The following is a 20672-nucleotide window of genomic DNA, read 5'->3' on the forward strand; positions in this document are numbered from 1 at the left end:
TGTCACCGTGTTCCACTTACTGGATTAGTCCCGTAATCAGTCATTGTCTTTCCCCACTGCATATAACCTCTCTTATATGCAGCAAATAAAACAAGCCTTGGACAATTTGTGGAAGGAAAAGAAATATCTCCATGTAGCAGGGTTTTTTTCCTTGACATTCTCCTGCATTTAAATGTTCTTCAAATGGCACTTCCGTGTCACTATTGCTTCTTTGAAATAATTTAAAGTATTGATCAGAAGGAGATAGCTTAACTATAGGAGATGACAGGGAAAACTCATTCTTAAATGTCTTTTTTTTTTACACCTCTAGTTAAGGCTTAAAATTGGGGGTTGACAGGCCTTGAGTGCACTGATTGGTCACATTAAATAAAATTGCATGTTGCCAAACGTCAATACAGGTGCCTTGTTTAAGGACTCTGAAGGAAAGTAATCTCCTCTTAAGGGAACGTGCTACCGTAATGCCCTTGGTGAAGTCTTCATTTTAGTCCATTACTGTGTTGGCATAACCAAAGAACTGCATCAGGGGAAACAGCCTCTCAGTCACCTGTGTTTCTGGCCTTTTACCTTATCTGCTGGGCTGGAATCACCAGGAAGACTGCATTGCGTGTTGAGTCCCACAGTGCCACCCACCAAAAAATTCACACCTCACACATGATTTTTTGTTTAAGGTTTTTGGCATAATTTTGGCCACAACTTTATTCAAATACAAAAAATGTGAGTGGTTGCTTAGGCATTGGTTATGACTATCTGTCCTTGCCCTCAAGGACAGAGCTGGCCCTTCCGGACACCAACGGAAGCCAGCGTGGGAAACAAGTATTGGGTGAGAAAATGAGTCCGGGCAACAGTCCATCACTTCTCACCCTCATGTTCCGGTGGGGCTTGCACGGCCCAAGTCTGACTCCGGGGACAAGGACGAAATGAATGCAAGCCCCTGGATTCCTTTAACGGAATTCCCTTCGCATCATTTGGAGGGATAGGCACTTACCCCTCCAAGCACCAATTTAACCAATGCCTAACCGCCAACCTTACAAGTTGTGACGATTTGCTACGCAGTAGGCAAAAACCAAATGGCACCAGCCAATCAGCCAGATGGCAAAATTCCTACCAGGCCCCCGCACCAAGGCGAATGACCCCATGACAGGCATAGCAAGGTCAAGCGAACATGAAAAAACCACCCTAAAAAAGGGAGGGAGGGCGGGTGATCCGGTGCAAAATGGCCAAGAGGACGTCTCACGTCTGGCCCCTGTATTTAAAGACTCTGACCCCTCCTCCAAATTGGCAACAATCAAAAATCCCCAGCAACCCAATGTTAACCATTTAAAGGCTTGGGTTCCTCATAAAATTTGCCTAGTCACTGCAGGGTGGCCTGTTTCCCCAACCGCAACACGTGCTCTCTGCTATGGAGAACGCGCTTTGTAATAATGATAAGAATAAAACTATCCGGCTGCAAAAGATTGTGTCTTTGATCTACAGAGGCAAGTTCTCTTTAGAGTGGGTGCCGAAAGCTTGAGTTTGACAAATGTTATGGTTTAATTAGAACTTGCATGTTGGCACCAGGAATAGCCAGACCCAAGTGTATGCTAGGGGTAGTCAGAGGTGTGATGGACTCACTGATAAGACTCTGTAAAAATGCTAGTTAATTAGGTAAACTTCCTGGGTTGTGTGTTGGACATTGTAATCCTAGCCAAATCAGCAAGTGTTAATGAAGTCAGAAAGACTTCTATGTGAGGTGACCTCCTGGGGTGGGGAGAAACAATTAGGGGGTTCAGAGCATCAAAATATTAGGTGTTCACACAACACAGGATCAAAGGATGTGAGAATGCAAATGTGAGGCATCTCCCTGTGTTAGAAAAGGAGAGCCTAGCCCTAGAAGCTATGGAGTGTGAGCCAGGAATGATGGAACCAGGAAGCAGAGAGGTTAAGCTGGGATGTTCCCTGCAGAGCAAGAGAGGTTGCAAAGAAGGGATGCTGATGCTCCTACTATGGAATAAGCTGGCGTGTTTTGGGGTGCTGTTGCTGCTGCTAGCCCCTCTGTTGAAGGTTCTAGGTTGCATGTATATGTAAATAAACCATATGTCATAAAGACACTATAGCCTCAATTGTACCTAATTTTCCAAAAGAAACACAAACCCTACGTGAGCGCCTGAAGTCCCACATACCGCTCAGCTGAGACTGGGGCAATTCATAGCAGGTATAAATTAAAAGGATAAGCAGAACAATGGAAGCTCATCCCAAGTGTCCTGTCAAACCAGGAAACAGACTGTAAAATAGCATGGACTTAGTTCAGTAAATTAGCTCATAGGATGGAATCAATTCAATAATTTTTGTAAAGGTGTAAATTTAAATTTGGCAATAATAATAATAATAATAATGGCAGCTATAGATCTCCAATGCTGCTGCTACAGAGCCTATTAACTACACATTCCCCACTTCTTGTCACCATTATTAGAAATCATTGCAAGGGCTTCTCAGTGGCACAATTTATTTCACCAACACTTGCAGGCACAGTTTCTTTTCTCCATTGCTACGCAGTGCTCTGCCACTCTTCATTTTTTGCAGCCGAGCAGGCTTATTTTGGAAAACAACATAGGGCTCTAATCTACATGTGTCCCAAAGGAGACACTGAATAGTGGAGTGAACGCTCCAATGGACTGGAATATTCCCACTACGGGGAACATCTGCCAGAATTTTACAGGGGTCTTCAAAGTGCTCTTGTAAGTTGCATGGTGTTGAAGCGTCAATGCTCTGATTTAAAAAAGAAATAGAGCCTATACATTCTATACATGTGTACTCAGAGGTCCTAGTATGTTCAGTGGGACCTACTCCCCACTGTTAAGATTGCAGTCTTAAAACAACAACAACGGCAGGAATTGTGCTTAGAGCAAATAATAAATGACAAATTCCCCTATTCTAAATTCTTTGTTTTGGTTGCTTTTCAGTCCAATACAAGTGAGTTCTGAAGCTGTGCTGATTACTGAGTAAAGCAGACAGGAAAGGCAGCTGTGTGTTGCTTTATTTCAATCACACATCTAAGTGACCCTCAAAACACAGAAACCACCATCCAAATCTTCAAGGCACTTCTAAAGTCTTAGGGAAGCACTGTGTCTCTCAACAGGAGTTGCACCAGGGAGTAAAGTCCAGAACATTTGGGAGAGCCCTTCCTTAATATTTGCCATGTTGCAATGAAATACACATGAAAACCCACCCAGCATTCTTTTGGGGGGAGTGCTCCTCAAAGAAGGAACTTACCCCTACTTGCCCCCAATTATTGGACTCATTAATACACACTGCTATTTTTCTTTCAGAGATTTAAGAAGTCACCCAACTAGAAATACACAGTGGTACCTCGGGTTACAGACGCTTCAGGTTACAGACGCTTCAGGTTACAGACTCCGCTAACCCAGAAGTAGTACCTTGGGTTAAGAACTTTACCTCAGGATGAGAATAGAAATCGCGCAGTGGTAGCGAGAGGCTCCATTAGGTAAAGTGGTACCTCAGGTTAAGAACAGTTTCAGGTTAAGAAGGGACCTCCGGAACGAATTAAGTTCTTAACCCGAGGTATCACTGTACTTTGCTCTTTCTGTACCCTGCCTGATGTCCGCCACCACTGCCAGCAAGGCCAGTGGTCAGGAAAGATGGGAGAAACATCTGGAAGGCTGCATATCCCCTATGCTTGCTTTAGTGATACACAGCTGGAATACTGATGGGGGCAAGCACCTTTCATGTGTCCAGCACACCATTTTGAAATACTGCAGAAGCAGGGCCAGTGTAAGGGATTATGTGAAGGACAGATGGTCCCCTTTCTTGGTGGACAGCAGCCAACTAGACTGGCAGTTACTCTCACTTGTCACACATCTGAAGCAGCAAGCCAGGTTAGGAGGGGCAGGGTAGGCTGTGTAGCACACTCAGCTCTGTCCTCTAGCACGTTGCCACCCGCTGAAAGATTTGCTTAGCAGCCTCTCCCACCCTGAGCCCAGAAAAGTCCCCTCATAGGTCTTCTCCCTTATAACCTCCCTTCAGCTCATGTTCAAGCAAGAAAGACAAGTTTTAAAACCTGAAACCCACATATTTACCAGCTTGGAGTAGCTATCAAATGTCAACAACCTGGACCCTGTTGCCCACCATCACGGGCCGATGTCACGGAGGGAAAAAGAGGCCAGTTTTGGCAAGCCACCCTTACAATGTGAATGTAAGAAATGGGCAGTGCAATCCTGCTGAGAAATGCTCCATTGAATTCAATGGGACTCACTCCCAGGAAAAAATGTGTCTAGGATTGTAGCCTCTTAACCACTGTTTTAGCATAACATAGAGAACATAGAAAGGTGTGGAGTAGAGTGCCTAAGAAACAGTGAAGATAATTTCATGTTATCTGTGTAACCGAACACTACTGGGGATACGTTGCCAGTAGCAGAGGTCTTGTGTTCATAGTAATTTGTAGCTGGTGCCTGAGGTTATCGACTGAGCCCACGTTGGAGCTGAATTGTGAATCAGGTCTGCTAAGCTCACAACTCACGCTCCTCACTGCCCTGACCTCAAAATGTATTCTTCATATCCCTGTCAGTGGTCCACAGGTGTCTTTTCTTTTCAGGAACATGTTTAAAAAGGTATTTTAATTGGATCGCAGAGCCATTTAATGCCAGAGGTGCTGTCCATTAAATTCCAGGTTCTGAAAAGATGTTCTGAAGTGCATGAAAAGCACAAATCCATTTTCTTTTATGTAAGATCATTCCTGTTGCCGGAATGGACTCTGTACATCCTGTCATCTGTGGTTTGCCTTTTAATTAAAAAGACATATAAGAAATAAGACGCAGCCAAATCTCTTTTTTTTTTTTTGCAAGTTGTAGTTAAATGAAACTTTGCTTACCTCGTCTGAAATTTGACCTCCAAACGTGACCCACGTCCCTAGGAAGAAACACAGTGATTTGTTACTCTTTAGGGCTTTCCTTTAATATATGAAACACATAATAATTAGGAAACTTTCCCTCAGAGAATCTCCCCAAGCTGATTTGTTCGACGAGCTCTTTCCTAATGAGAATGTACTCCAAGGATGTTGAATGCTTTCAATTTAATTGCCTGACAAGCGACAGTGGCCGGGCTTCCGTTACTTAAACAGCCTTGTCATAGCTAGGTAGGGATTTCTCCTTTCTGAATAGGACATGGATGAAATGTTTCGATAGGAAGAGATTACTGTCAGTGAATGCACCGCTCCTGTTAGCAATTATGGGTAAGTCAGTATGAAAAAGAGCCCATGGTGCAGCTAGAAGCTAGATTTGATCAGACATCCGCTCCACATGACAGTTCCCACATTAACTGCTCTGCACAGAATTTCTGAATAGGCGCAAGTCAAGCTCGCTTAATTCAGTTTGCAGCGCAGTCCTCTACATGCCTTCTTAGGAGCAAGCCCCATTGAGTTCAATGGGGTTTACTCACAGGTGAGAGAGTGCAGAAGCAAGCCTTCCCCCTCATAGCAATCTCTGAATATTTTGGAGTACAACATCCTGCAGTCCCGGCCAGCACACAGTCAGCTTACAACAGCACATTGAGGTCATGGATGTTGTAGTCTAAAAGGTCAGAAGAAGGTTAAACCACAGAGCCTAGGACTTGCTGATCAGAAGGTCGGCGGTTCGAATCCCCGCGACGGGGTGAGCTCCCATTGCTCAGTCCCAGCTCCTGCCCACCTAGCAGTTCGAAAGCACGTCAAAGTGCAAGTAGATAAATAGATATCGCTCTGGCAGGAAGGTAAATGGCGTTTCCGTGCGCTGGTCTGGTTCGCCAGAAGCAGCTTAGTCCTGCTGGCCACATGATCTGGAAGCTGTACGCCGGCTCCCTCGGCCAATAAAGTGAGATGAGCGCCGCAACTCCGGAGTCGGTCACAACTGGACCTAATGGTCAGGGGTCCCTTTACCTTTTAAGGATTGAGTCACGGAGCCCTATTGGTCAGTTTACGTGAGTGGAAACTTCAAGAACATACTTGTAGCAGTTACACAGCTGGCTTCTGTATGTGCCGCTAGATCTGCAATCAGCCATTTCAGATTAATTTTACTCTGGTAGGTGGGGGGGAAAGTATGATCTTGTATCCGATAACTCAGCTAGTAGAGAGAGCAGGATGTCGTGACGATGCATAGTTCCTGCCAGCGCTCATTGCCACCAGCTGTAGAGAGATAATACCCTGGGATTTGAAAAACCCAACTAGAGCTTGGATTATGCATATCATTGCATTGTAGGCAACATTAAACCTATTCAGGCACTGTGGAGAAAAAATATATACGTTGATAAACAGGCAAGGGAGAAGGGCAGGCCCATACACACTCACCCAACAAAGCCCCGTGCTCAGGCTTAAGCAATAGAGAAAGATAGAAGTTCTTCATGAGAGCCTCATTCTCTGGCAGGGGCAGCAGGAAGCCAATTGCTGCCTGTTGTGTCTTTCCTGCTCCCCCCATAGCTGTCAACTTTTGGATTTGAAAAAAAGGGATCAGCAGCCTCACCTGTCCCAGAGACAGTCTACGGCAGCCTTTCTCAACCTGTGGGTCCCCAGATGTTGTTGAACTACAACTCCCATCACCGCTAGCTAGCAAGGCCAGAGCTCAGGAATGATGGGAGTTGTAGTCCAACGACATCTGGGGACCCACAGGTTGAGAACCGCTGGTCTACGGGATATCTAACACTCTGGGATAGCAGCGGGAAGCAGCAGGAAACGGCGCTGAAATAAGGGAATTTCCTGCAAAAAAAGAAAGGTTGACAGCTATGCCCCCCCCGCCCGCCACATACTGTACTGGGGTGAAGTCTATGGTGGGGAGTACAGCAATGGTGGATAAACTTGGTGCAGCTTGCCTTTCAGTGAGAACCTGCCCAATGTGCACTTCCTAAACCATTATGTGAATTGAAACTCAGTTGGTTAGAGCATGGCATTGGTAACATGAAGGTTGCAGGTTCGATCCCCTTATGGCAGAGGTTTTCAACCTTTTTTGAGTCCACGGCTCCATTGAGCAACTGCATTCTTTCTGTGGCACCCCTGTGGGGCTCAGGAGCCCAGTTATGGCACCCCTTGCCTGCAGAGCTGGCAACCTCTCGCCCTTTTCCAAACCCTTGTGGAGTGCTCCCTCAACTTCTTCTCCTTTCCCCTCTCCCTGGGAGTCCTCTGGGCAGCAGCTGCTGCCATCCCTGTCTCTGAAGAAGAGAAGAAGAAGAAGATTTGATATCCCGCTTTATCACTATCCGAAGGAGTCTCAAAGCGGCTAACATTCTCCTTTCCCTTCCTCCCCCACAACAAACACTCTGTGAGGTGAGTGGGGCTGAGAGACTTCAAAGAAGTGTGACTAGCCCAAGGTCACCCAGCAGCTGCATGTGGAGGAGCGGAGACGCGAACCCGGTGCCCCAGATTATGAGTCTATTGCTCTTAACCACTACACCACACTGGCTTTCTTCCCCTTCTCATCGCAAAGAGAGGTCACTTTGGAGCTTATACCCATGGCTGGTGCAATAAACAGCTTTGCAAGCCTTTGAGAGGCAGAGATGCGAGAGGGCATCAGAAGGAGGGAGGAAAGGAAAGAGGGACAGAGGCCAGTGTTGCCTGCAGCACCCCTGAATATCATTCAAGGCACCCCAGGGTGTCAGGGCACACTGGTTCAAAACCACTGCCTTGTGGGACAGCTGCACTTTCCTGCATTGCAAGGGGTTAGACGAGATGATCCTCAGGGTCTCTTCCAACTCTAGAATTATTTGAAAGACAGCTCTTTTCAGAAATTCACATTTCTCTGAATTTTGTGATGTAATTCTCTGACCAAAAAACCTCCCCAACATACAAAAGTATATACCGTATTTTTCACCCTATAGGATGCACGTTTTCCCCTCCAAAAATGAAGGGGGATTGTGTGTGCGTCCTATGGGGCGAATGCAGGCTTTTGCTGAAGCCTGGAGAGCGAGAGGGGTTGGTGTGCACCGACCCCTCTCGCTCTCCAGGCTTCAGGAAGCTATCCGCAAGCCTGGGGAGCCCGCAGGAGTTCCCGCAGGGCTCCCTAGGCTTGCGGATAGCAGCCTGTTCTGGGGGCTGGGGTTGGGGGGAAGCTGGGGCTTCCCCCACCCCAGCCCCGCACCTGGGAAAAAAATAATTCCCCCCTTTATTCCCCCCCAAAACTAGGTGCGCTCTATGGGCCGGTGCGCCCTATGGGGCGAAAAATACGGTATGTTAGAATAAAGTGTGCTAAGAATTGGTGACAATAACAGCAATGCATTGTAATAGGGAGAAATGCGGGTGGGGGGATATTTTGGGCAAAATTGTATACAAAAACATTGTGTCTTAAGAAAAATGCATTCTGGAATGTAGATTAATGTTAATGAGGATGTCCTCCCCACAAAAGTTTGCAAACAGATGTGGAAAGGTGGCAAACTGAACTTTTGATTCTCTGAGAAACAGAGAAAAACTGAAATTGACGTATGTGATGAGCAGCTGTGTGCAATCAGGGATCTACATTTGGGGGGAAGCCTACATGCACAGACATAGGCGCCGACTCCATGGGGCCTGAGGGGGCCCGAGCCCCCTCAAAAATTCGTTTGGGGGGGCTCTGCCCCCCCAATAATTTAAGAAAATTATTACCGTAAATTTCGCTCTGTGCGTGTTATTGAGCGAATGTGTGGTCCCTGGAGCTGACTCGCCTGAGCACAGGGGCAAAAATAGGCAAAAATCAGGCAAAAATAAGATCGGGCAGTCGGGCGGAGGGAAGGCAGAAGCTGCTGCTTTCCTGCATTCTGCCTCAGGGTCTTACTGCCCACCCGCTTCTGTTGCTGCGTTTGCTCAAACTCAACAAAGAGCAGGGAATCCCCTGCCCTCCTGGCAAGCAGAGGGTTAAGGAAAGGATCGAGTCCTTCCTTCTAATTCTTTCCTAGTCACACTGCGTGCAGGCTCCAGCCCACCACCACCTCAAACATGCAGGTGGGAGAGAGAAAGAGAGAGGGCTGGCTGGGGGGGGGACTTTTGCCTTCCTTTGCTCCCCCCCACCCCGTTAAACTGCTCCCCTGCATTCTTAGCCAGCTGCTTCTCCGCACACCCCTCTTGTGCTTCTTGTCCCTTCTGTGTTTTTCCTTCCCTCCCCATTTAAAACGTGGTTACAAAGCACGGATCCACATGGATCCTCAGGATTTTTGCATTGGGTCACCCCAAATTCACCATCAGATAACATAGCATGTCCATGGCTACATCTTGCACCAAAAAAATCACGCACCCACTGTTGCCTAGGGTCACAGTGGTGCAAAAACATGGTTACAAAGCACGGATCCACATGGATCCTCAGGATTTTTGCATTGGGTCACCCCAAATTCACCAACAGATCACATAGCATGTCCATGGCTACATCTTGCACCAAAAAAATCACGCACCCACTGTGGCCTGGGGCCACAATGGTGCAAAAACGTGGTTACAAAGCATGGATCCACATGGATCCTCAGGATTTTTGCATTGGGCTACTCCAAACTCACTGTCAGATATTAAAAATCTTTATAAAATAGAGAATTAAATACATACAGAATGTTAAATTTTCAGTTTCGAAATATTAGTACTAGTTTAGTAATGTATTTCTATATTACTATAGTACTGTATTAGTTATTTTCAAATACTTAAATATTTTTAGGGTGTAAGACCCAATTAAAGCCCGTTATTTACATACAGTATTACAGTATTTACATACAGTATTAGGCATACTGTATTAACTTTATTAACTGTATTAAAGCATTAACTTTGAGATATTATTTTTGTTTAATGAACCCTCAGCCTTATTCAAAGTAAGCTTAAATTAGCTATTTCACTTATTAATCAAAGTGCTATTACTGTGCGGCAGCAATATTTTATGTTTTATTCTTTTAATGATAGTTTAGGATTTATTTAAATATCATTTCAGTCTTTTCAGAGCTATATATTCACTGCTCTGTAATAGTCTGTAAGCATAATTGTTACTGTAAATTAAATTAGCTTTTTACGAAAATACCGTGCGTGTTTATGTTTTGTTTCTTTTTTCAAAGCCAAAAAGTGTTTCAGGCTTGTCGAGTTTCCCGGAGTGTGGAGTTATAGAGAGTCGAGTTTTCGGGGTTCTAATGTTGATCATATGACTCTAAAATACTTTTAAAAAACTTTAAAACTCACTAATTTTCATCTAAAATTTAGAAAACTTCCCGGGGCAGGACCCCGGTATGGGCCCCCCAATATTTTTTATGAGTCGGCGCCCCTGTGCACAGAGCAGGGTTCCCAAATAGTAAATGGGGTGGGGGAGGTCAGCATAGATGTGGCAGTAGGGGCAGGATCAGCAGACACAGCCCTCTTCTCTCGTCCGCAATATTGCAATCATGTGTGAAGGGGAATACATAGTTAACCTTAATACTAGATGTAACTCTTGCTTCATGGTGTCAAGATGAGTTTCGAGATTTCTGAAACCTCTCATCAAACATTAAGGTCATCATCCACTGAGAAGTTCTCCCGTCTAGTCCCCATGAGAATGATTGAGAGCTGTGCAAGATCATGCAAAGTTCGCAACAGCTAATGGCACAATCATTCTGTTAATCTTTAAAGGTTCTGTGTTTGTTTTCCAGTAATGGATTAACCCAGCAACCTCCCTGGTAGTGAAAAGTAAGTGTGAGAATGAGTTTTAAAATGAACATGTCTGCAATGTAGAAGAATACTATTTTTCTCCTTAGTATTTTTCTTACTTCTCTTTATTATTTTAAATCTTTTTTGCACTTTAAAAAGTCCTGTCACACACAAAAATCTCTCACCTGGAGCAAGCATTTTTTTTGGCGATTTTGACACTTGGGACAAAGTTGTGTGTTCTGTTGTTCAAGCTTGCCAACCAGTGCCCTAGTCATTTGTTAAGGGGTATCCTTTACAGGTATGCAATACGCTAGTAATTCTCTCACTGTGTGATCTATCTATCTATCATATTTTTCGCTCCATAAGACACACTTTTTCCCTCCTAAAAAGTAAGGGGAAATGTGTGTGCGTCTTATGGAGCGAATGCAGATGGGAGGCTCTGCTCAGCGCTCCCTTTAAAGAGCCGCGCGGAGCGCGTGTGGCTTTGGGGGGTTTTTCCCCAAGGAGGGAGAAGGGACTGATGGGCTGCCCTCTGTCCCTTCCCACACCTCCTGGAGAAGCCAGCAAGAGTCGTTGCCAGGCTCTGCTCAACGCTCCCTTGTAAGGGCTCCCTTTCGTCCCTCATCCCGCTTTGCTGGGAAGCCAGCAGAACAAGAGGCGCTGAGCAGCTATCACTCTTGCTCTGCTGGCTTCAGTGAGAGCTGCACAGCTTGCTCTGCTGGCTTCTCAGCGAAGCGGGATGAGGGACGGAAGGGTTTAAAGCAAGAAAAGCAAGAGCCGCTTACATGCTCTGCGCAGAATTTCCCCCCCTTGCTTTCCCTCTCTAAAAACTAGGTGCGTCTTATGGTCAGGCGTGTTTTATGGAGCGAAAAATGCGGTATCTATCTATCATCTATCTATCATCTATCTATCTATCTATCTATCTATCTATCATCTATCTATCTATCTATCATCTATCATCTATCATCTATCTATCTATATCTATCTATCTCTATCTATCATCTATCCACACAACAGTTAACATATATAAAAACAGTTAAAACAATTGTAGATATATAAAAACAATTTAAAAGTTTAATATACAGTTTAAACAGCTCATGTATAAAATCAATTCAAATCCAATACAAATGCCAATTAAGATAAAGATCTTCATTCTGAAGATTTGCCCTGCTCTTGTTCGTCAAATACCTAAAGCTGAAAAATACTACAGATGAGTAAGAGCTCAAACAGCCTTTGCTTCTGTCACCATCACTTGAGTTTGCACATCATGATGCAGAAGACAGGGTGCTTTAGTGTGAAAAAATGGGAAATTTAAAAATCACCCCATGCTCTTTATCACCTAGTTACCGTGTCACTTTGATTAAATCACAGCTGCAAAGCGGCCCTAAAGATGTCTCGCTCAGAAATGCACATGTGTTAATATGCACATTATCAGATAGTTGGAAAGGCTTAATAAAATGAGCCCCACCACCTGACTCCTACTCTGTCCCCCATTTTGATCAAATAATGCTCAGGGCCCGTTGAAGACTTTTTGCCGCCTGAAGCAAAGGACAAGATGGTGCCTTCTCTCATTTCAGCACAAATGCTGACCTGATGGACAGCTCCATCTTACTTGAACACTGGCGATGGGAGAGTATTTTTCACCAGAGCCAGACCAGGTCATGTGGCTTGCACAGCTCTCTCCTCCAAAAGAGGGGAATGGTTGGAGGGCTCAGGAGCAGCAGCCATGGGGCTGACAGCACAACCTCCAGCATCTGCTACCTGGGGCAATGGCTTCAACTTTACCTAATGGTAGGGCTGGCTGTGATCATGACCTCCCCAGTCTTTTCAAAAAACAGTAGCTTGACGTTAGGAGGCTGGCAGAAAAGCACAGTGCCACTGCCCTACCTATGACAGCTGCTGCCTATCTGAATGGGCAGGGCACCAAGAGAGGTTGGGGCTGTATACATGTTGCAGGAATTTATGTATAGGTTGGTGGGGGGAGTTGCCCCTCCAGCAGATATCATGCACATGCAACCCACTACCAAAATCAGCACAATCACATTTGTGACTTTTGTGATTTGTCCCCACAAAACCCTTTATCACAGTTTCTTCCTAGCTATTCAAAGGGCCTTTGCTGCACGATACCAAATGTAACAATTCACTGATAAATGTATCTATGTAATGGCTCACTGGGAAAACTTCAGAAATTCATATAGACATGTGAGCTCAGCTACACAGCAGCCCCTCTGCCTGAATGATAATTCCTGGCATCCTGATACCTGAGTGCCAGACAGGTAGCCATTCCAGAAATAACAAACCCAGATGAAGACAAAAGGGTGTGGTTAACTTGTGGAACGCCCTGTGGAACGCCCTCCCTTCAGATGTGAAGGAAATAAGCAGCTATCTTCTCTTTAAAAGACATCTGAAGGCAGCCCTGTTTAGGTAAGTTTTTAATATTTAATGCGTATTGTTTCTAACACTTGATTGGAAGCTGCCCAGAGTGGCTGGGGAAACTCAGCGAGATATAAATAATAAATTATTATTATTATTATTGGTTGGGAAACAGGGAAATGTAAATATCTCTTTAACCGCAGGTACATAGATCAGCACAGGAAGGCCAACCTGGAAAAGCCTCCCCATTGTCTTTTCCTTCACAAATCCTGTCTTAAGGGTATGTCTGTGTTTGAATAAGTATTTATCACTACAAAAGACTGGCCAGGCTCCCCAAGAAATCCAATCAAGGAACCTGCCAGACAGGAAATAAACGAGAGGAGAAAAACAACATTCAAATTTCTGTTTTAAGACTGCCTTTTTTGTGATGTATGCATGATGTATCTGAGGGGTGGTCTTAGGTTACACCCCTTCTGTAATGTATGCATGATGTTTCTGGGGGTGGTCTTGATCTACAGGGTGGCAATTTCAAAAGTCTTTATAAGGCCTTGCACACCATTTTTCTGGGTCCTCCTCCTTTCCTGCGTGTGAGGGGAGCACCCTGTTGCAACAGATCAATAAAGATCAAGCTTACTAGCTGCTTTGCTTCTCAATATTCTCTGGTTGGCCTCTGTTATTCTCTGCTATCAATAGGGAACCTATGTAAGGACTCTATATGGGCTCTTGGATATCCCATAAGGGAAAAGGGCAATTTTTATTTACAACAGTAGGAGTGATCTGTTCATTGCCAGTAAGACATGAACCATAGTCTACCATGGCATGTGAAAAGAGGCGACCATAAAATTCCTTGCAGACTCACCAAGCATCTCAGAAAACCTTGGCAAAAACAAAGACCCAAAGAAGATAAAAATGGAAAAGGAAATATTAGTGGTGTCAACTCACAAAACCAAGTAACCTGCCTGGCTAAATAACAATCCAGGAAAGAAAATCACATTTCAAAGCCTTAATGGTTTTCACTGTTAAATGGGTGAATTAAAATGGTATTGCTAACTTTATGAAGAAACCTTCCGACTGACCTTGTTAAATATCGCTGCACATTTCAAAAGGTTTAGGGTGACTTACTGTTTGGGTGCAGAGGCACAAAGGAAGAACAAGGAAAAAGTAATAATGGGCGCACTTTGTGGATTTAAGATAAGAATGTATGAATAGCAAAATGTATGGTCCTACTGAAGATAGGAGAAGGGGGAAGCAAGTTACCAAAATACCAAAGCATTTGGAGATAAACATGAATGTTGGAAGTATTCTGCACCTGCATGTACCTGATGGGTACAGTGTCTCTGACTAATGCCTGCCATTTACTCTAGCACTGGAGAAAGGCAGATTCACAATGCTAATATGATTCACTCTGTTAATTCCAATATTCAGCTGCATAGTTAAGCTTTGGAACTTGGGGAAATAGAGTTGATCATTAGTTACATTCTTGAGTAAAACTAGCCTCTCTGTGTATTTTATACATTTGTCCACAGTCCCCTCATACAAGCCAGCTTGTTGTTGGAGCATCTATTTGACCTTTATTTATGCTTATGCATTTTGATGCATTTTAATTTATTTGTGCATTGACATATGCAGGAGGTTGTGCATTAGGTGAAAGCTAGCATACCATACTGCAGCTAAGAAACTGAGATTTGAGCTAGAAACTCCAGCGTTCAAATGTCACCCCTGTAGGGACAGGCAGATCAGTCTATTTCTGGACTGTGTCAGTTTCTCATCTATTGATTCATATACCCAGTCCATCTCATTTTCCCCCCACCTCCCCCCATAAATATATGTATCCTATCTCAATGGGCACATTTCTAAACATACTTTTAAAATCCTAAAATGTACATTTGATACATTTGTGATAATGAACAACCACCAGCAGTTGTGGAGATTGCTAAATGTATGTGAAGCATTTTGAATAAAGCCCTAAACAGCTTTGGCCCTATATACCTGAAGGAGTTTCTCCACACCCATCATTCAGCCCAGACGCTGAACTCCAGCTCCGAAGGCCTTCTGGCAAGTTCCCCCATTGTGAGAAGTGAGGTTACAGGGAACCAGGCAGAGGGCCTTCTCGGTAGTGGCGTCCTCCCTGTGGAACACCCCGCCTTCAGATATCAAGGAAATAAACAACTATCTGACTTTTAGAAGACATCTGAAGACAGCCCTGCCCAAGTGAAGTTTTTAATATTTGATGTCCTATTGTGTTTTAATTTGTTGGAAGCCGCCCAGTGTGGCTGGGGAAACCCAGTCAGATGGGTGGCATATAAACAAGCAAACAAACAATCCAGTCACATCAGCTCCCTGGTTTTCTGGGTAGCTTAGCTGGAATCAATGAAACAGCTGGGGAGTGTGTCTGTGGAAGGCTTGTGATAAACCCAACTGAACACTGACTAGAGCCCATTTTAAGGATTTAAGGAGGGTGCCTAAGAAACCATTGACAGGGCTCATGCTCTCCACTTTCAAATATTACTTTCAGGGGCTGCTTCACCGTCCTTGAAATCTCTTGCAATCCTTCGCATTAAGCCATTTCAGCCTTCCAGTAATTTCTCCATTATGATTCTTTCAAAAATGACATGTTACCAAAGCAACCGAGGAAACCTGAAAATGTTTACATGCAAGTGCTTTAAACCTCATAGGCAGAGGTAACTTGTAAACACTGGGAGATGAAAATCCCAAAGCACAAAGAGTCAAGCATATGAGCATATTACTTCCAATTTTCGAATTGCTTTATCTGCTAGTGGAGGAGCTGTCACTTATCTAGGTACCAGGCAGTGAAAACAGATGTTTACTTAGGAACATACAAAGCAGCCAAATGCAGGTATCAAACTATTGGTCCACCTACCACAGTATTGTCTGCTCTGGCTGACAGTGGCATTCCAGAAGTTCCAGAACTACAACTCCCATCATTCTTGTCCACGGACCAAGCTGACTGAGGATGATGGGGGTTGGAGTTCAACAACAACTTGGGACACTGCGGTAGAAATTCTATGGATGCAGGAAATCACTGCAGCTGGGCACCAAACTGCCATTTTATTTCTCATCCACTTGCCTTCTGGAGATTTCTTTCAAAATATTGATAATTACATATTCAGAAATAATGGTAAACAATGGATTGGCAGTGGGAGCACTCCCTCTTCTTCTCATGGGCAAAGGTTAGAAACTTCAGACCTTTTACCATTTGGTTCCAATCTGGCAAAGCTTACACTGAGGTTTGGACTGAGGCTCCACCCACATCGTGGCCTAATGTACACAGCACTGGGTACTACAGTTTAACACTCATCCTGGGAGCTATAGCTTACCATTCAACTCCCAGCATACATAGAATCATAGAATTGTAGAGTTGGAAGGGGGACTACAAGAGCTATCTAGTCCAACCCCCTGCAATACTGGAATCTTTTTGGCTAATGTGGGGCTTGAACCCACAAAAGTGAGATTAAGAGTTTCATGCTTTACCATTGGAACAGACTACAGTTCCCACAGGTTTCTTTATGTGAGGGGAATGATGTGTTTTGAATGTGCTTCGATGGCATGGTGTATAGGCAAGCTTATGTCCAGTCTTTATTGAACATTTGTTCTGATTTATTTGTGGGGAGCTTCCATGACGACAAGCATTCATCCTGACCCAACACTTTTAGTGCATTCCCCGGTCGCTTTCTTAACTATAAAAACCAGATGATTCTTATTACAGTGGTACCTCGGTTTAAGAACAGTCCGGTTTAAGAACAATTCGGTTTACAAACTCCTCGAAAGTGGAAATAGTGTCCCAGTTTGAGAACTTTACCTCAGTCAAAGAACGGAATCCGAATGGTGGAAGGGCACTGGTGGCGGGAGGCCTCATTAGGGAAAGCACGCCTTGGTTTAAGAATGGTTTCGGTTTAAGAACAGAGTTCCGGAATGGATTAAGTTCGTAAACTGAGATACCACTGTATTTTTTTTTTTAAAAAACTGCACCTGGATTTGTTGTGCAAAGTGACAAACCTTTAATCCACTTGAATAGCACAAACCTACATTTCCAGTATGTGCCTGAATTCCTCCTGCAAAATACTGACAGCCTGGTAGCAACTTTAATGCGTTTCTCTAATGACTGCCAATTAGACTAAAAACAATCACTTCAGTACTCCTATGAAAACTCTAGAGTATCCCAGCAAATATTGAAGGTTTAATCCTGCATGGTCTATGATTCACCTAAACACTGTCTACTCAAACATGCCCAGTAATTGAGAGATCTATGTAGGTGCCTGGGCTTCCATGCTGCATAGCAATTTGTCTGATTCAACTCAGGGAGAAAGTAACAGCTAACTGTCTCTAGCATGAATTGACTGGAATAACAAACAAAAGCTACCCTAGAATTGTATCACAAAACCGAAAGCAGCAAGCATGAGAAACCAGGGCAAGAGATAAAATAGCAATTTAAACATCAAAGGAAAAGCTAGAAATATTAATGGATTAAGGCTATTGTTTTCCACACACTAGACATTCCTAAGGGTGGTGGAGCCAGCATGACGGGGGCAAGAGAATAAGGTCATTTCCAACGTTTTTGATCACTTTGTTTCTGGAAGGGTAGACACTATCCTGTGGTGCTGAAGTTTTGGGTAAAATTGCCTCAAAGGTCCTATATTAATTATAAGGATGCGGGTGGTGCTGTGATCTAAACCACTGAGCCTCTTGGGCCTGCCGATCAGATGGTCAGCGGTTCGAATCCCCATGATGGGGTGAGCTCCCATTGCTCTGTCCCAGCTCCTGCCAACCTAGCAGTTCGAAAGCACGCCAGTGCAAGTAGATAAATAGGTACCACTTTGGCAGGGAAGGTTAACGGCGTTTCCATGTGCTCTGGCACTCATCACGGTCCTCAATAGTGGTTTAGTCATGCTGGCCACATGACTCGGAAAGCTGCCTGTGGACAAATGCCGGCTCCCTCAGCCTGAAAGCGAGATGAGCGCCACAACCGCATAGTGGCACTCATCACCTTTGACTGGACTTTACTGTCCAGGGATCCTCTACCTTTTACCTTTACATTAATTATAGCCCCCCTCTAAAAAACAAAGTACTCATGAGAAGAGAAAACTCCATGGAAAAGACCCTGATGTTGAGAAAGATTGAGGGCACAAGGAGAAGGGGACGACAGAGGACGAGATGGTTGGACAGTGTTCTTGAAACTACCAGCATGTGTTTGACCAAACTATGGGAGGCAGTGGAAGACAAGAGTGCCTGGTGTGCTCTGGTTCATGGGGTCATGAAGAGTCAGACATGACTAAACGACTAAACAACAACAACAACAACTAAAAAAAACTAATAAGAGGATTCTCTCCTCCCTTCTATATCTTCAAAACCCTTGAGATGCTGAAATAAGGATATGTCACAGAACAGGGTGCTATTGATTATGTGAATGATCCTGAGTTACATAGATAATTCCTTAGGAACATAGGAAGTTGCCTTATACTGAGTCAGACCATTGCTCCATGTAGCTCATAGAACTGTAGAGTCTTCTAATCCAACTCCCTGGAGCCCAGGAATCTCAACTAAGGCATCCCTGATATTCAACCTTTGCCTTCAATGATGGGAGCCCATCATCTTCCGAGGATGTCCATTCCACTGCTGAACAGCTCTTACCACCAGAAAGTTCATCCTGATGTTTAGTCAGAATCTACTTTCTTGTAACTTGAAGCCATGGAGTTGGGTTCTTCCCTCCAGAGAAGGAGAAAACAAGCTTGCTCCACCTTCCATGTGATAGCCCTTCAAACCTTTGAAGATGGTTATCATATCTCTCGGTAAAAACTAAGGTTTTGGAGGACTCAGTGAAGAGGGTGCAAAAAGATACGAAAGACAGTAAGAAAGAGATGGACAGGATTAGACTAGAAGTTAAAGAAATAAGAGCAACACAGGAAGAGTTGTTGGATAACATGGCGATGACGCAGATGCGACAAAATCAATCTAACCTAAAATTTAGAGGAATACCAGAGGATTTAAATGAGAATATTAGAGCTAAAGTGGTGAAAGAGCTGGCAAGATGAGATACTTACCAAAAGGATGGAAGGAAGTCCAGGAGGGGGTTTTTTTCCCCCTTCTTTTTTTTCTTTTTCTTTTCCTCCTTTTTTGTGAAGTAGCCGGATTAATCTCTCTTTGTATAGTTAGAGAGAGGAAAAAAGTTTGGCTTGTATATTTTTATTTTTTTCTTGTTGTAATTTTTTCTTTTGTATTTGTTTGTATCTGTTTGTATGCTTGTTATGTATATAATGTTAATAAAAATGTATTTGGAAAAAAAAAAAGAACTGGACACGGCATTCCAGGTGTGGCCTGACCAAGCAAGAATAGAGAGGTACTATTACTGCTTCATTGTTTGTTTGTTTTTTAAAAAAGAACCCGCTAAGTGGTGTAAAGGTAAAGGTACCCCTGACTATTAGGTCCAGTCATGGACGACTCTGGGGTTGTGGCACTCATTTTGCTTTACTGGCCGAGGGAGCTGGCATTTGTCCGCAGACAGATTCCAGGTCATGTGGCCAGGATGACTAAGCTACTTCTGGTGAACCAGAGCAGCACAAGGAAACACTGTTTACCCTCCCGCCAGAGCGGTACCTATTTATCTACTTGCACTTTGACGTGCTTTCGAACTGCTAGATGGGCAGGAGCTGGGAGCTCACCCTGTTGCAGGGATTCAAACCGCCAACCTTCTGATCAGCAAGCCCTAGGCTCTGTGGTTTAGACCACAGTGCCATACGGGTCCCTTCTAAGTGGTGTACAAATATATAAAACAAAACTTTAAAAAACATTGATTAAAAACAGTTCGAAACTGGTATTTAAAACATTCAAAAGATTATTAAAATCAACAATAGAGGGAAAAGAGTTAAAACAGATGTAACTTCTATATGTCTGAATAGACCTGCCTAAACGAAAATGTTTTAAGCAAAAATAATTCAGCCAAGGAGCCTACCAGATGCCAATAAGCAGGGAGTTCTGAAGCGTAGGTGCTGCCACACTAAAAAAGATTTCTTAAAAGTGTGAAATACGTATTATAGGGCACTCATAACAATGCTGGTTTTGCAGATTGATGTGGCCAAGTGGGGGTATATGGGGCATGTTGATAATTCCATCACTTCAACAATATTCTCCTTCAGTAGGCAGTGGAGCACCATAAAACTGATTCAAGATAACTGTTTGACCATTCAGTGATTGACTGTTGTAATCTGGTGCCAAGCACTCAACGACAGTGCCCCCGATGTGCTCTGCATATGCCCATGTTAACGGCAGCCAAAATGTATGACTCAAGATCTGGAGGTGGAGAGCAGTGTAAGAGCAGTTCATATATACTGGTATACTAAGCTTCTTTGGAACAATTAATGGATTAAGCATTTCCTCTTCAGAGCGGCGAGTGCGGCAAACTCTCCCCGAATATCAGACTGTTGCAGGCTTGCTGATAAATATGTTGTTACTAAAACTCTGCTGGGCTTAGAAAGTAACCGTAAATATCTGGCATTTGCCAACTGATTGCTAGCTAAAGGGAACCATGAAGGCATTTTAAGTTACGAGCAAGTGAATTGGGGTGGGTTGTGAGGGGAAGATCACATATTCACATGGACATCTACGAGTCCCCTATTGCCAATTCTTTCTTTCCGTGCATCGAAGGCTCCTTGTCTGCTAGAACTTCTTCCGGAATGTTATTTTTCTAGCAATTGCTATGGCAAGCAGCCAT

At 44.0% G+C, this 20672-nt stretch overlaps 1 protein-coding gene across 2 annotated transcripts in view; it reads right to left on the reverse strand.

The window, feature by feature from the left end:
• KCNAB1 (potassium voltage-gated channel subfamily A regulatory beta subunit 1) overlaps window positions 1-20672 on the reverse strand; it is a 188076-nt gene that overhangs the window by 42585 nt on the left and 124819 nt on the right. For both annotated transcript variants that reach the window (XM_081911260.1, XM_081911261.1), the window contains exon 3: window positions 4865-4902. In XM_081911260.1, the coding sequence (XP_081767386.1) occupies window positions 4865-4902 (38 nt within the window). The remainder of the gene's footprint in view (window positions 1-4864; window positions 4903-20672) is intronic.

Source organism: Podarcis melisellensis (assembly GCF_964234715.1).
Source record: "Podarcis melisellensis genome assembly, chromosome: 5".
Classification (NCBI taxonomy): Eukaryota; Metazoa; Chordata; class Lepidosauria; order Squamata; family Lacertidae; genus Podarcis; species Podarcis melisellensis.